At 48.6% G+C, this 15884-nt stretch overlaps 1 protein-coding gene and 1 long non-coding RNA gene across 3 annotated transcripts; one reads left to right on the forward strand and one right to left on the reverse strand.

The window, feature by feature from the left end:
• Nucleotides 1-86: 86 nt before the first annotated feature.
• On the reverse strand, nt 87-3244 carry Lgals1 (galectin 1). Of its 2 annotated transcripts, none has more exons than XM_060389079.1 (4): nt 3089-3244; nt 1740-1819; nt 465-636; nt 87-285 (listed from the first exon to the last, which is right to left on the reverse strand). In XM_060389079.1, exons 1-4 carry the CDS (start codon nt 3095-3097, stop codon nt 139-141), a joined length of 408 nt encoding a protein of 135 aa, XP_060245062.1. In that variant the 5' UTR covers nt 3098-3244; the 3' UTR covers nt 87-138. The 2 variants fall into 2 exon arrangements, with proteins under 2 accessions (XP_060245062.1, XP_060245061.1); XM_060389078.1 differs by lacking the exon at nt 3089-3244 and adding an exon at nt 2413-2439.
• A 6811-nt stretch (nt 3245-10055) lies between these two features.
• Nucleotides 10056-14943, forward strand: LOC132655797 (uncharacterized). Its single transcript, XR_009593653.1, has 3 exons — nt 10056-10177; nt 11203-11250; nt 14762-14943. It is a non-coding gene; the product is annotated as an uncharacterized LOC132655797 (long non-coding RNA).
• Nucleotides 14944-15884: the final 941 nt, after the last annotated feature.

Raw genomic sequence — 15884 nt, forward strand, 5'->3', positions numbered from 1 at the left:
GAGGAGTGAACAGAATCTAAGGTGGCCCCGGCCTGGGCAGGGCCCCTCACACAGAACACACAAACGCTCTCACGAGAAGGGCGGGGTTAAGGGGAGCAGAGGCAGCTGCCTTTATTGAGGGCTATGGGACGGCTGGCTTTATTCGAAGGCCACACACTTGATCTTGAAGTCGCCGTCGGCAGCCATGTAGTTGATGGCCTCCAGGCCGAGGCGGTTGGGGAACTTGAACTCGTGCCCGTCCGGCAGCTTGATGGTCAGGTCAGCCTGGTCAAAGGTGATGCAGACCTGGTGGGTGGAGAAGGGCAGTGAGCTGGGGCCAGGATCAGCTCAGAGCCTCGGCCGCAGCCCCTACACAGGTGAGGCCCATTAGGCTCAGAGAGAGAGGTCACTCACTCACTGGTCAGCAACCTTCGACCATGCTGTCCGGCCCGCCCAGGGCCCTCCCCAGCCCCCGCGCTGCCCACCTCCACGACGCTCCCAGGCTGGAAGGGGAAGGCAGGCTCCCTGTGTTCGGTCCCCCAGGCTCCACCATCCTTGCTGTTGCACACAATGGTGTTGGAGTCCCCATGGGCGTTGAAGCGGGGGTTGAAGTGCAGGCACAGGTTGTTGCTGTCTTTCCCCAGGTTCAGCACAAAGCTAGGGAGTGACAGGTGAGCCATTAAGCCGCGCTGGCTAGCTCCAGGCCCAAAGCTCACTGAGATAACATGGCCGCCGCAGCAGCTGGCCATTAGTGCAGCTTGTTGAAACTCGGGGAGTCCAGGGACCTGGGTTCTAATTCTAGCTTCACTGTGTGAGCTGAGCTAGACCCTGCCGATTCTCTGTCTGTACACGTGGGGGTGAGGGTGTGGGGAGGGGGGTTGCTGTCCTGAAGGGCTCTCTCTCCCAGACACAGATTGCCCCTTTGGTCAACGCAGGAGACTCCAGAAAGCGTCCTGTCTGTTTTGTGTAGCAGAGCACACCACATATGTCCCATCCTTATGGAGTCAAAAAAAAAAAAAAAAGCAAATAATAATGGGGGGGGGAGGGGAGAGGGCTCAGAGCACCAGGCAGCTCACTACATCAGCTACAAGGCAGACGGCAGCCACCGCCCCCTCGATGGATCTGGCCCTGGCTTTCTCCACACCACAACTTTCCCTCTGGCTTTATTAGGAAACCCTGACTCTTGTGGGTGTGGAGTGTGGCGGTGCTGAAGTGCCAGCACCGGGGAGGCGGAGGCATGCACGCGGGTCTCCGTGGAGGCCAGCTTGGTCGACACAGTAAGTTCCAAGCTAGCCAGGGATACATAGGTGAGACCCTGAAGCCCGGAGGAAAAAAAAAAAAAAAATAGCCTGGGGCCTGCAGAGCTTGAGTCCAAGGCCACATGACTGCTGAGAAACTACGCGATGGGGTTGTATGAATAGAGGAAAGCGTTGGAAAAAAAGCCTGAGCCCCGAAGGCAGCAGGCACGTGGGTGACCCCTCCCACCCCCTGCGGAAGGGGAGGGCGCAAACCGAGGTAGCTGTTGCGGCCGCAGCTGGTTTAGTTTAAGAAACTCCAGCCCGGGAGAAAGGGGGCGGGAGGAGGGGGAGACCACGGTGAGCGGTGAGGCCGACCAGACGCAGCTAGGAAGTGACTCACCCAGAAAACGCAGCCTCGGCAGCTAGCCATTAACCCCCTGCGGGCTGGGGAAAAGCGGCTCCGGCCGGCCACGCCCATCCCAGCCTCGCCCCTGCCAACATCATCCCTTTCTCCGTTCTCACCTCTTGGCTTCGGGGGCCACCTCGCCCCGGACTCTGAGGCACTCCCCAGGTTTGAGATTCAGGTTGCTGGCGACCAGACCCTGTGTAGAAAAGACCACCCAGCAGCGCTTAGATCGAGTCAGGAGGATATGGCCTCAGCCATCTGTGGTGGCCTGTGGTGTAGGAATGGGGTCATTCCCACCCTGGGTACCCTGAGCAGCCCTAGGGGAAGCCCGAGGTGGGGTGGGCTGGACAGGACCGGGAGTAAATTCTGGTCTTGATTGTGGTTAGGGAAAGGCCCCATTCCCTTCAGGGTGTGTTAGTTTTAGTAGTTTTAAACGTGTGTTTGTCCTACAGGACAGGCCCTAGAAGGTCCCCCCATCATCAGCTTGGAAATCTGGACTTTGAGTGGAGAGGACAATGGAGTGTGACCTCCCAAGTCTTCCTTTAGCTGATGGGCAGGACTTGCTTAACCAAAGTCCTGCTGAATAAAAATGTCTCCTCCTCTGGGAGTGAGAAAGCAGCCCAGACCTCTCTATTTCCCCACCCCACCCCCACCCCAATCCCAAGGCTGTCTCCCCAGAGGCACACAGTAGAAAAGAGAAGCTGAGGGGTAGGGAGGTTCTGCGGGAGAGTGCAGCCAGAGAGTGGCATGATGGATTTAGCAAGCTAGAGGACCCAGCACATATCTGACCTTGCTGGGCATTGCTGGGCACCTGCTTGGGTGGGCAGACAGGAGTTAATCTGGGTGAGGGGTTCTTTTGACATTTCAATCCTGTCCCGATGGCTGGCCTGTGTGTCTCTGTGTCCACATGAAAGCAGTTTCCTTGGCCCCAACCTGACCAGCCTCCGTTAAGCAGCCTGCAGCCTATCTCAGATTCAGGAGGTTTTTTTTTAAAGAGTTTTCTGGAGCAGAGGGTGACTGGGCCCTGGCCCTGTGACTGGGGACAGCTGCAGGGGGGGAGGGGTCAGGAGACTCTAGACTGGAGGAGAGGGGAACAGTGAGTGACCCTGGGCCAAAAACGTCTCCCTGCCTCCCCTTTTCCCTCCCTGGCTGGCCACACCCTTCCCAACTCCCACTTCTCAGAAAACTGCAAAGTGGCAGAATATTGGACCTTGCAAGACATAAGCTGCCAGAACTCAAGAGAAATCCAGAACATTATTAAGCCAGAGAGGCTGAGTGTTTTAGAGGGAACTATGACCCGCCACCCCCATTTTACAGATACAGCCACTGAGGGTCAGAGGAAAAAAAAAAAAAGAACACCTGTCTAAGGCCACACAGCTGGGCAATTCCCAAACTGGCTACTCTCCTGCACCCATCTGCTTCTGTTCAATCCTATAGACCTTGGAGTAGAGGGTCCCGCACTCACACAGGCCATGACTGAAGTGAAGAGAGGATTCCTGCGACCTGCCGAACAAGCTGTCTGAGGACTCCACCCGAGAGATGGGTTTCTAGGCCCGCTCCGACCCTTTTAACGGGACCGGACCGGGTGAGTCCCGACCCCCCCGAGGCGCAGCCAATTGCATGTCAGGGCAGGGATGGAGGCGGGGTCAACAGATTATAAAGTCAATTTTGGTGCAGAGGTGACCAGTCAGAGAGGACAGCGCCCCTCTTGGGTCCCTCCCCCAGGGTCCAAGCGCCGCCTCTTATTCTTCAGCCCTCTCCCACTAAAAAAAGATTTGTGCTGTGGCAGAGATTAGGGGAGCCAGTGGAAAATAGTTTAAAGATGACTTAGGCTCAAGAGTTGGCGGGAAGGGGCCTGGGGCCAGCAGGCAGAGAGGCCCGGGGGCCCACAGCAGCTGAGGAGGGTGGGGAGAGTGGGGGAGATGTGCCTGCAGAGAATTAGAGAAGGGCTAAGAGAGGCTGCTGCAGTCGGGGCAGGCCGGGGTGTGGCTCCGGCTGTGGCTCCGGCTGTGGGCCTCTCTGAAGTGCCGAGGAGGACCGCAGAGCACAGGCCCGCCCCGGGCTTTCCCCGGAAGCAGGGACTGTCACTACAGCTCAGTGCTGTTCACTAGGGCTAAAGAAAGACCGGGCTGGGCGCCAGGCCTGACACTGGTGTCCTTGGCTCCTACCTTGGGCTTCATCTCACTGCAGGGCCTGCAGAGAGTTCCGAGTGCCCTGGCTCTGACATCCCCCGGCTTGAGAGGCAGTCCTCAGAGGCAGCCTAGGGTGTGCCTGCTCTGCACCCCTGGCCTCGTTCTCACTGCTGGAAACCAGACATGGCCACCCTTCCCGTTCATTTAGCAGATAATTTCCTGAGCGTCTTCTAGGCGTCTATCCCTGGACTGGCCTCAGAGAGTCCTCCTTCCAGTCCCAGCCCCTCACAGTTTGCATAGATTCTGACTATGCACAGTTTGCATAGATTCTGACTATGAACTGAATTAAGAAATGACATCGTGCCTGGCGGATGGCGCCCGCCCACCTTTAATCCCAGCCCTTGGGAAGCAGAGGCAGACAGATCTCTGTGATTTCGAGGCCAGCCTGGTCTCCAGAGTGATTCCAGAGTAGCCAGGGCTACACAGAGAGACTCTGTCTTGAAAAACAACAAACAAACAAACAAAAAAGAAATAACACCATGCTGGGTCTGGGGAAGGGATGGTCCCCACTGTGGTAGCATGGAGACGGGGATATGAAGGAAGGTCTTGAAGGACCCAGCATTCCAAATGGGCAAAGGCTTTGAGATGAGCAACACTAGCCTGGGGAACAAGCTGCTTAGCGTGTGGGAGAGGGATGGATGGGAGTTGAGGATCATGCAGGGCCTTGTGGGCCAGATAAAGGGTTTCAGCATGTTGCTTCACCGGAGGGTCCTGGGGAGCTATGGATAGTCATGGGGTGAGGCGAGACTTAGGGAGGCTCCCTGGGCAGAGAGGAGGGTATGGACTCCTCCAGCGGCCGAGAAGGTCACTGAAAGGAGGAGCCTGCCCTTTCAGTCTTGTATCAGTCTCCTTTACCTTGCCTCAGACTCCTGCTTGTCTCAGCCTCCCTGGCCTGCCCCATCACCCTTCTGAGCCAAAGGCACAGAGACAAGCCAGGGTCACCTTGTGGGGACAACCCCTCCCACACAGGAGGGCAAGTGGTCTTGAGGTGACCCTGCACACCCAGAAGGGAGCAGGAGGGACCCTCTCCCGAGAACCAGCACATCCCCTTACACAATGGGACTTTTTCGAGCCATCTTGCAGGGGCCAGTCTGCTCAAGTGTGAATACCTGTAATGAGCCTGTGAGACAGCAGAGCCATCAGGAGCAAAAGTTAAGAGACATTTTTGGTGACAGTGACAGGGCAATGCCCCTAAGACACTGAGAGCTTGTAAGACAGCAGAGCTGTCAAGGATAGATAAGAAGATATTCCTAGTAATAGTAACTAAGAACACTCTTAAGGCATCTGACGTGTGTGTGTGTGTGTGTGTGTGTGTGTGTGTGTGTGTGTGAAAGAATGATAAATTAAAGCTATGCCCTGAAAAATGTATAAAAACTGGAGCCAGAGCCCACTCAGGCACGGCAGGCCAGACTCTTTGGTGAGTACACTGAGAGACCGCCACTAACCAGCCAATTCCCAAATGGCTGTTTGAAAAGCCCAGACCTTAACAAACCGGTTCTGAGAGGACCACCTTATCAGACTGGCCATAGAAGGTGGCTCCCAAGCAACCGCAGCTTCCTTCACATCTGAGGCCTGGCTGGAGCAGAGAAGCTCCGAGGCCTATCAAGTCATCAGAAGATGCGTCTGTGGCCCAGCTGGAACTGAGAAGTTCCAGGACCTAAAAGACACCCACAGCCGGAGGCAAAAGTGTCCCAAGCTCATACCTGTGGCCAGGTTGTATTCCCCATAAGATGTATAATGTGCTAGGCAACTCTTAGATATCTGTGTGATGAGTGTGATTAAAGCAGCATTCAAAAATCATTCTGGCGTTGGCTTTTATCAATACCTCGCCGCCCTTTGTGGCGTCTCAGTTAAAGTCCTTCAGCCCAATTAAGCGCTCGTGACAGCTGGTGTAGTTGGCAGGACTAAACTTTTTGGCCAATGATTAATATAACCCACCTCCATTAAAAGAGAGAGAGAGAGAGAGAGAGGGGAAAGAAAGGCAATCCAAATCTTGTTCCAGCAAATTGTGGGAGCCTAACTTTAAGCCATAACTGACGCCCGTGCCCAAACTCCGGATCTCTGAGACTGGAGGAAGAGGTAATTGGGACGAGGTAGGCTAACACCTGACTTTGACTAAAACAGACGCCTGAGCCCAACTCTGGGTCTTTGACCTGGAGGAAGAGGCCTTTTGGGACGCTGAAGGCTGGAGATATAGGTGCAGGTTGAGAGCAGAAGGAGAATGTTGGATGCCATAGAAACAAATGAGGCACTGGTTGGCCAAAAGAATTGAAAGAAAAAGCTGATAAATTGGTTGAAAAAAATATTTTTAACCCACCAAATTCAAACCTCGTTTGGTATTTACAAAAGAAAAAAAAATTAAATTCTTGTATAGCCTCGCCACAGTGATTTGGAAATGAAACGGTTAATTAGGAGAATGAAGGGTATAGAAATCACCCCAGTTACAGGGCAGGCCACCTGTGACTGAGGAAGAACAGAAATGGAAGGAAGTGGCTCAAAAGACTCAGGATAGGAGAGGGATGAAACCCACAGCCGTAAAAGCACCTTTAGTCGATCCCCTAATAACAAATCCCATTATTGAACAGGCGCCTAAAGCAGAGATACCAGCAATATTAGGAAAGACAGTGCAAGCTATTGATAAGAATAGATAAGTGGGCAAAAGGCTAGCCATAAATATAATAAAGAGAAGGGCTGGGAGTAGCTACCCCGAGTCCAACTCTGCATTGGGTCCATCGCTTCTGGTGGAAACCACCACTAAACACACTCCCAAATTGGAAAGAGTGGTTGATTGCCTCAACCCCTTTCCTCCTAGCAATTCTTGCTCACCAGAGATAGGAACAGGATCAGGGGGTAGACCGCCAACTCGAACCGAAGTAGAGATAAGGTAGTCTAGACCGTTCACTCTACGGGAACTGTCTGAATCAAGGAGGAAATATGCCCAAAGTGCGTGAAAGACGCCATTTTAGGAGCACTAAGTCACTTAAAAATGAGCTTGGCTGGACCATTACAAATGTCCAGACTACAGCAGAGGCTATAATCTATTGTAAGAATTTTAGAGAACTAGATACAGAGAAAGTAATTAGCTTTCAAGCAAATAAAAAACCACAGAAAAAAACTAATCCCCCCCCCAACAAACCATTTAAAAATTTAGCCAGAATAAAACCATTTGGATTAGGAAACAGGAATAGGATGCCAATTAGACCTTTAATACAGAAAACTAAACCAGGACCACTTAATAAGGTGGTAGGAAGACAAATAAATGCCTGGGGAAACAGCCGTCCTAAACCAACACAAAATACCAAAAACATATATTCAAGACCTAACTTCCAGTCTAAAAAGCCTTTTTTAGCCAAAGGCCCTCGGGACCCTGGGAAGCCAAGGGACCCGAGATGGAAGGGACAAAGCAAACGCTTTTCTGCATAAATGAGCAGAAATACAGACCTATGGTGTGTATGCCCATTAAGGTAAAAGACAAACTGATACCCATAAAATGGCTACTAGGTACTGGGAGTGATATATCAATTATAAATATATTTCAAGATACTTTTAAAACTGAAAGATATATTAATATACCAGGAGTAAATTCAACAACTAAGGTACCTCTTATTAATATTAGTTTACAATTATATGATAAGGAATTTAAGATAGAAGTAGCAAGCTTTGCAGCTCCACAAAATGTATTCGGAATTAAGGAAATAAATAGGCTTTTTCCTACCTTTCTAAATTATAAAACAATTAAAAAAACATGCTTGTAATTTAGCAGAGGTTAAAATAGACCCAGTACATTTACCAAAAATTAAACTTTCCTTTACAAACCAATATCCTATTAAGGGAGGAATTAAAGAAATAACTGAAGTTATCAAGGATTTACTTAAAGAAGGAATTATAACAAAAACACAATCATTTAATTACAATTTTCTCCAGTATGGCCAGTTCTTAAACCAAATGGCAAATGGAGATTTACAGTGGATGATAGAAGAATTAATGAAATTAGCCCTAAAATGCCAGGAAACTTACCTTACAGACTCCTGGTGTGTGGCTAATGGAATAGCTATCTGGTCAGGAAAATGGAAACTAGCTGGATGGAAGCTAGGAGGTAAAGATATTTAGTCCAAAGAAGCATGGATAGAATTAGATGAGATAGCCAAACAAGTAAAAATTAGAGTAACACATGAAGATGCACACACAAAGAAATGAAATGAAACTTCCAAAAACAATGATATAGTAGATAAACTTTCCAAGGTATTACAGGTAATTAAGTTGAAACCATTAAGGGAAGTAAGAGAGAACAGGGATGGAAAGATTAAATTAAAACGAAACTAGAAAATACAAAGACCATACATACAGGATATACCTATAAGTAGAGAAGAAATTCTACACTTACATAAGAGCATAGGCCATAGAGGACAACATGCCATGGATCAGCGGTTTAAACAGAGGAATCTTAAGGCACATAGAACAGATATTAAATGGGCATTTCAGCAAAGTAAAGACCGTCCAGCGGTCTTTAAATGACCAACGAGATTTAGACACAATTGTAGAGGAATTTGTAGGACACAAATTACATTTAAATAAGATAGTACAAATTGACTATATTGGACCATTGACGAATTTTAAAAATAAATACACATGTGCAATGGTAGATATATGGACAGGATTGAGACTCGCAAGAGCATCACCACATCCAGATCAACAAGGTGCAATTTTAGCAATATTAACATGGTGTACCATGCTGGGAACACCAGAAGTGATACAATCAGATCGAGGAAAACACTTTACAGGTAAAGACACCCAAAGAATAGCTAAACAACTTGACATACAATGGGATTTCCGTAAGGCATATACCCCAACAGCGGCAGGAGCCACTGAAAGATTTAATGTCCTGCTACAAGTTAAATTATTAGACCGAAATCCTCCTTTAGAGAAAGATTTAAAACTAGCATGTATAGAATTAAATAATAGACCCAGATCAAATAGACAGAGTCCATTAGAAGAAACAAGACAAATGAATATTATGCTAGATTAGTGAAGAATAGATTAGATAGAATATAAAACACTAATTAGACAACTTTATTAAATAAAAAGGGATATAACAATGTAACACATTATGATATTATACATACCAATTATAATATAACATTATGGAACACTACAGGGAATGAAGGAATTTTTTTTTTATTTATTCCAAATAATCCAACACACCTACCAATTATGTCTCCTGATTGGCCATATGTAACAGCACTAGAAATAAATATTCCAAAAAAGGCAACAGAGAATAGACATTATTATGCCAATCAAACAACTTTAAAAATAGCTGAGTTTGATGCTAAAAAAGATATCACTTTTTATTCATTATTAATATCACCACATGTAAATGTTAATATGACTACATGGAGTATACATAATTCTAGATTATATTCAGAATATGATAAGTATTATATTTGTGCCCACCAAACAGGAGGACAAGATGAATTTCCAATTCCATTTAATATTATTGTAAAACCTGAAAATCGTACAATCCCTGCACAGAGTGAACAAATATTTAGAGCCCCTAAAAAACATCAAACATTATATAAAAAGACATTCCCTGAAAGAACATTTAAGGTCTGACTGGGGACTGGAGACTCAGGTTCTGCCTCTAGCCCTGCTTATTCATTCTCTCCACTTGCATGTGTGATGTCCAGCTTTCCTGCCTGAGGGTGATTTAGGGTAGGACTTAGGGCTGTGGCACTTTCTAGGTGACTTTTTTTGTGTGTCTTAATCTGGAGCCTAGGCTGGTCTGGAATTTGAAGCAGTCCTGCCTGGGATAACAGGTGTGAGTCACCATGCCTAGCTGAGGTCAGGTTTTATAGTCCTCTTGTCCCCTCTTTCGAGGTTACCTTCCTTGATGTCTGGCAGACCCTTTCCTGCTCCTCTCCCACCTGAGCTTGGATATGGATTTGCCCAATGCTAATGTCCCCTGTAACAGGCACTGTGTTTTGTTTTTGTTTTTTGTTTTTTTTTTTAAGGCAGGGCAGACAGAGATAAAATTCCTTCTTTGTTTTCCCAGAAGTCCTCCGGTCCTCCTGCTGGTGGCACCCACTTATCTGTCAGGCCCGGTGCCCGGCGCCTTGCTTTCACAGCCTATCTCCTTTGAGCATATCATCTCTCTGCGGTGTCTGCCTTCCTCTGTGAACCTCTGCCCAGGGAACGGTAGCTGTGGCCAGATCCCAAGCAGAGGCAAGGTGAGGAGCAGAGGCAGGGTGAGGAGCAGAGGCCAGCATGGATGGAGGCTGTCACCCAAGGCCTTGGCTATTTGAATAATGTCCAGATCCTGGAAGGTTCAGTCTGTCAATTATTCCTGGCTGAGCTGAGGATCACAGGTATGGAGTTAGAGTGTTTTCTCCCTCCCTCATTCCCTAAGGCCAAAGCCCAGCCCTGGGGATTCTCCCCGAGGCTCAAGAGTCCTGCAGCAGCCAGCAGAGTGCTCTGGAATTCTCTCCTGCAGCCTAGCCCCCGTGGACCTGGGTTTAGCTTGTCCATACAAGTTCCAGCCAGCAAGGCCCTTCCTGGCCCTCCAGCTCCGGCCCAGCCCTGATACTCTGTGCTTCCTGCAGCCAGCACTGGCAGTGAGCCGTGGAACACAGGGTACCAGCCACAGCACAGCCACAGCACCCACCATGCTGGCTCCAACACCCAGTCCTTGAAGTCAGAGCAGGGAGGGACCCCAAATGTACCATGCCTGACCTGCTCCCCCACATCTTACGATGCATTTTAAGGATGTGGAAAACGGAGAGGGAGGGAGGGCACTTGGCTATGCTCCCTCGGGGAGCTGGGGCTGAGGAGGACAGCATGGACCTGGATTTTGAAAGTGGATTCATGAAGGGTAGGAGGGCAGTGTGGGGGCTGTGCCCCAACTGCAGATACCCTCTGCTAGCTTGTGCTGGTACCCCACTGTACTTCTCCCACTGTACCTCCTTGCTGCTTCCCACTGCCCCACCATTCCAGGCAGCCACCTTTCCTGTCCAGTTTGTTTCCCACCTGGGGTCTGCCCTCTTCTGATCACAGGCCCCAACCTCCAGGGCTCAGGCCTATGCTTTAACATGTTACTTTGAAATTATTATTGGATTAGGTTACTTTTCTCATGGTTATCACAGAACACCTGACAAAAAAGCAACTCAAGGGAGGATGGGCTTGTTTTGGCTTATGGTTTAAGGGGACATAGTACATCATGTCAGAAAAGGCATAGTGGCAGGAGTGCCAGGTAGCTGGTCACTTTGTGTTGGCTTGGGAAGAGAGAGATGGTGCTTGCTTCGGCAGCACATATACTAAAATTGGGAAGAGAGAGATGAATGCTGTCATTCACCTCGCTTTCTCCCTTTATTCTCCCCTGGCTACTCACATTCAGGATGGGACTTGCTTCATCAGTTAGACTTCTCTGGAAACATCCTCACAGGTATGCTCCTGGGTGGTTTTTTTGTTTGTTTTTGTTTGTTTGTTTGTTTTTAATTTATTATGTATAGAGCGTTCTGCCTACGTGTAACACCTGCATGACAGAAGAGGGCACCAGCACCAGACCTTACTATAGATGGTTGTGAGCCACCCTGTGGTTGCTGGGAATTGAACTCAGGACCTTTGGAAGGGCAGCCAGCGCTTTTAACCTCCAAGCCATCTCTCCAGCCCACTCCTGGATGCTTTTAATCTCGGTCAAGTTGACAGTGAGGATGAACAACCACAGTCCATTTCTTGGCAACCTGACACCCAAATGCTTCACTTTAATACACAACACTTCACTTCCGGCCCCAAAGTCTCAAATTTCTCTCCCCCTCTTTAAATTTATTTATTTATATGTTATGTATGAGTGTTCTGCATGTACACCTGCATGCCAGAAGAGGGCATTAGATCCCAGTATGGATGGTGGTGAGCCACCATATAGGTGTTGGAAATTGAACTCAGGACCCTTGGAAGAGCAGACAGTGCTCTTAACCACTGAGCCCCCCTAACTTACCTCTTAAACACAAAATACATGTAGCCCATCTCTAAAAATTGAAACAGTTCTAACACTGTTTTGAAAGCCCAGAGTCCTCCTGAGACTCAAGGCATTTTTAGCCAAAAATTCTTATAAAATTTGGAAAACTAGTTGTTTCCAGCATACAGTGGTAAACATTCCCATCCCCCAAAGGAAAGAATGTGATCAGATGCAAACAAGACTGAAAATCATTGGAGAAAATACCAAACGCCGCAGCTTCCTGTCTGGCATCTGGGACTCTAGCGGCATCCTCTGGGCTCTAATACCCTTTTGTAACCCCACCCACTCTCATTTCCTTGTAGCCTACCTTTTGGGCCAGCCATGAACCTTTCCTCAGCAGATGTCCCACAGTCCTAGTTAACTTTCATAGTTTCAAGTAACAACGGTCTCTTAGGGCCTCCCTACAGGGACTCTAGCCTTTCCACACATTGCCCGGCCTGGATGTTTCCCACAGCCTCCATAACCTTGTGAAGTTTGCATGCTTGAAAACCACGCAGATGCTGCCAAATTGCCCCTTGACCACAGGGGTGGTGTATCTTGTGTGCCCTGGCGGGTGGACCTAGGAAACTCTTCTCTCGGGGTGGTGTTTGAGCGAGGGACCCCTCCATCAGTCTGTTTGAAGGCTTTCAAGACTGCATTTTCAGTCTGCCTCTAAAGGAATCTTTCCTCCTGCCCCAGGCACAGCTTCTGTGTCAGGGCACTAATCTTTCTCTGTTGTAACTATTTTCTTGGTACCCCAATTCTCTGCCACTTTCCACCCTTTCTCTCTGTAGATCTAAGAACCACCATGTCATGGCTTTGATGCTGTGCTGTCTTGAAAACTCTAAACAACTTAGTTCATTGCTTTTGGATTCCGCCTCATTGGGCTTTTCAGGACATCTAACAGAATGCGAAGTTCTTGACTAGACAAAAACACGAATGGCCGCTAGCTTAGTTCCTAGTTGGGGTCTCCAGACCCCTCTGGAACCTCCTGAGCACAGTATTTTTTTTTTAAAGATTTATTTATTATGTATACACATGCATACCAGAAGAGGACACCAGATCTCATTATAGATGGTTGTGAGCCACCATGTGGTTGCTGGGAATTGAACTCAGACCTCTGGAAGAGCAAGCAGTGCTCTTAACCTCTGAGCCATCTCTCCAGCCCGAGCACAGTATTTACTGTTCACCTTTCTCTTTGCACTTTGGTCTTGTGAACTCTCGCTGGAATGGCCCATTGAGCTCCGCTTATAGCATTTGAGCTTCGCTAGCCAGCAGCTCCCGACTCTTCCTTATTCCTCCCACAAACCAGTTCAGAAGATCTGTTGGACCGCGTGCTCAGGCTCCTCAGAATGTCGGCCCCACTTCCCACAGCAACTGATTCTAGCTGGTGTGGTGACATGGTAAGCAACCGAAGGAAGGAAGGAAGGAAGGAAGGAAGGAAGGAAGGAAGGAAGGAAGGAAGGAAGGAGGTGTATTTTGGCTCATGGTTTGAGGGGAAACGGTCCACTGTGGGGAGGAAGACATGGCGGCAGAAGTGCGAGGTGGTTGGCCACATCGTGTTTGCTGTCAGCAAGTAGAGAGAGAGGACTATTGGGCTCAAAACTCTTTCTTTGTCTCAGTCTGGGTCTCCAGCCTGTGGAATGATGCTGCCCACAGCTGGGGCTGGTTTTCCTTCTTTAGCTAAATCTCTCTGGAAACATCAGCCTAGACATCCCCAGGGTGTGTCTCCTTCCCAGCATCTACTTGGGGACTCACGGCTTCCTGTAACTGCAGTTCCACAGAGTCCAGTACCCTTTCCTCACCTCCGTGGGCACCAGGCACACACATCATGTACATACATACATGCAAGGAAAATGCTTATAATCTTCAAAATTACTGTAATGCTGAAATCAGTGTTTACTGTACTCAATGGGATATTATGTTGGTGAACTTTTACAAACTTTTAAACTTACATTTCCTATATCTCTTTCTCCCTACTCCAACCCAATCCCTTCCAACACCCCAACACCACGTAGGAGAGAGAAAGGGTTAGTGGGAGAGGGGGTGCAGTTCTCTTAGCTGCTTCCTGCTGCTTAGGGTCATCTGGTTCCTCGGAGCCAGTCCCGTCCTCCTTTCAGGAGATCTCCAGCTTCTTGTCTCACTGCAACAGTAGCAACAAGGAGCCAAAGAGGAAAGCAGCAGCAGCCTTGTTCTTTCTTAGAGTTCCCCACACTCTCTGGGCTCTGGCATTTATTCTCTCTCCAGAGTCCTCAGATTTAAACTATGTGCAGCTGGCAAAGAGCTACTCTTAGAGCCCACATGGGGCAAAGAGTCTGCTGCTCTGGACCATCTGAATCAATCCCACATCCCCCACCTGGGGTTAAAACAAAAACATGTTTCTATCCACAACAATGCTAACAGGAGTAGTCTCAAACCTTCCATTATATTTGAGAGATTTTGAAGGTTAGGCATTTCTTCGTCTGAATTTCCAGGTATTCCGAGGGGTGAGTCAGCCCATTGCATCCTAAGGGCCAATGTCTTCTCTTTCTCCCCTAAACAGTACGTAAACAAAACTATAAGAGTTCATGCTGTGCCTTCATGGGTTTTAAATCACTCTCCTCTTGGGCCTTCATTTAGCTTCCAAGATGACTGGGTTTTGTTTTTTGAGGTTGTTTTCTCTGTGTAGCCCTGGCTGTCCTGGAATCCTGGAACTTGCTCTATAGACTAGGCTGGTCTCCAAACTCAGAGATCCACTTGCCTCTGCCTCCCGAGTGCTAGGATTAAAGGCATGTGCCGCCATTTTTTTTTTTTCTTTCTTAATGTGTTTGTATGTCTGTCAGAGAGGCCAGAACAGGGCATCCCTTGCAGCTGGAGTTACAGGTGGTTTTGAGCTGCCAATCTGAGGGCAAGAGCAGTTTGTGCTCACTGGGCCGTCACCACAGTGGTGCTTTGTTTTTTTTTGTTTTTTTTTTTTCAGACAAGGTCCTGCACTTTGTCTTGAAGGATGAAGAAAGCTCTAGATTACCGCCCTGAGGAATGCTGATGTTGTCACGTGAGGTGTGTGAAATCTATCATACACAGTAGATAGAGAAGCAAATGGATTGTGGATTCACAGAGCCTATTCTGATGAATTGCAGTGATAGAGGGTTGAAGGCTGCGGAGCGGGGAGAGGCAAGTGGGAATGAGTCATCCTTCAAAGAAATTGCAGCCTGAGAGATTTTTAAGGAATGCATAATGCTACGTTATCTAAAAGTTAAGGGGGGGGGTGGCCTGAGGGTGGGAACCTCATCCTGTGCCCTCCTGTTCCTATACTCTCCAGAGGACTGCAGCCTTTTGGGCAAATGCCTGTCTCCAGTTCAAAGCAAAGATAAGCTGTGCGCCCTGGTCTGAGTCCACATCATATTTCTTTCTTGATGGTGCTGGCACCTGAGGCACAGGAGGCATTGGATCTACCACTACGAGATATCCCTGCCCTCCGCATACCTATTTCCTAAGAACTAGGTCATGATGTAGCTGCATGTCCTGTGGGTGCACGTGTTATGTGGAGGCCAGAGTCCCCCAGCATCACCCCTCCTGCAACTTTTTTTAAAAAAATCCCCAGACAGGGTTTCTCTGTAGCCCTGGCTGTCCTGTAGACGAGGTTGGCCTACTTCTCAAGTGCTGGGATTAAAGGGGTGCACCACCACCACACACACACACACACACACACACACACACACACACACACACAGCTATCCACTTTGTTTGGGGATAGGTTCTCTCTACCCGGACACTGGCCCGAGTAGCCTATACTTGCTGGCCAGTGAGCGCCAAGGAGCCACCAGTCTCTATCTCCGGTGTTGGGATTACAAGTGAATGCCACCACACCTGGTTCTTAATTTTTATTTTATGTGCCTACTGTTTGCCTCCATATGTCTGTGTGAGGGCATCATGTGTCAGAGGGTCCTGTCAGATATTGGAGTTACAGTTGTGGGTGGGCATGTGGGTGCCGGGGTATGAACCCAGGTCCTCTGGAAGAGCAGTCAGTGTTCTTAACTGCTGAGCCATCTCTCTAGCCTCACATCTGCCATTCTTTTGTGGGTTCTGGGGACCAAACTTTG

This window comes from Meriones unguiculatus, chromosome 8 (genome assembly GCF_030254825.1).
Source record: "Meriones unguiculatus strain TT.TT164.6M chromosome 8, Bangor_MerUng_6.1, whole genome shotgun sequence".
Lineage (NCBI taxonomy): Eukaryota > Metazoa > Chordata > Mammalia > Rodentia > Muridae > Meriones > Meriones unguiculatus.

Bases quoted from the DNA above. Each gene is read 5' to 3' on its own strand.
- Lgals1 (XM_060389078.1), bottom strand. The intron at 637-1,739 runs GTGAGAACGGAG...GTCACTCCCTAG, and splicing joins GTGGCCCCCGAAGCCAAGAG to CTTTGTGCTGAACCTGGGGA. The intron at 286-464 runs GTGGGCAGCGCG...TCCACCCACCAG, and splicing joins AGCCTGGGAGCGTCGTGGAG to GTCTGCATCACCTTTGACCA.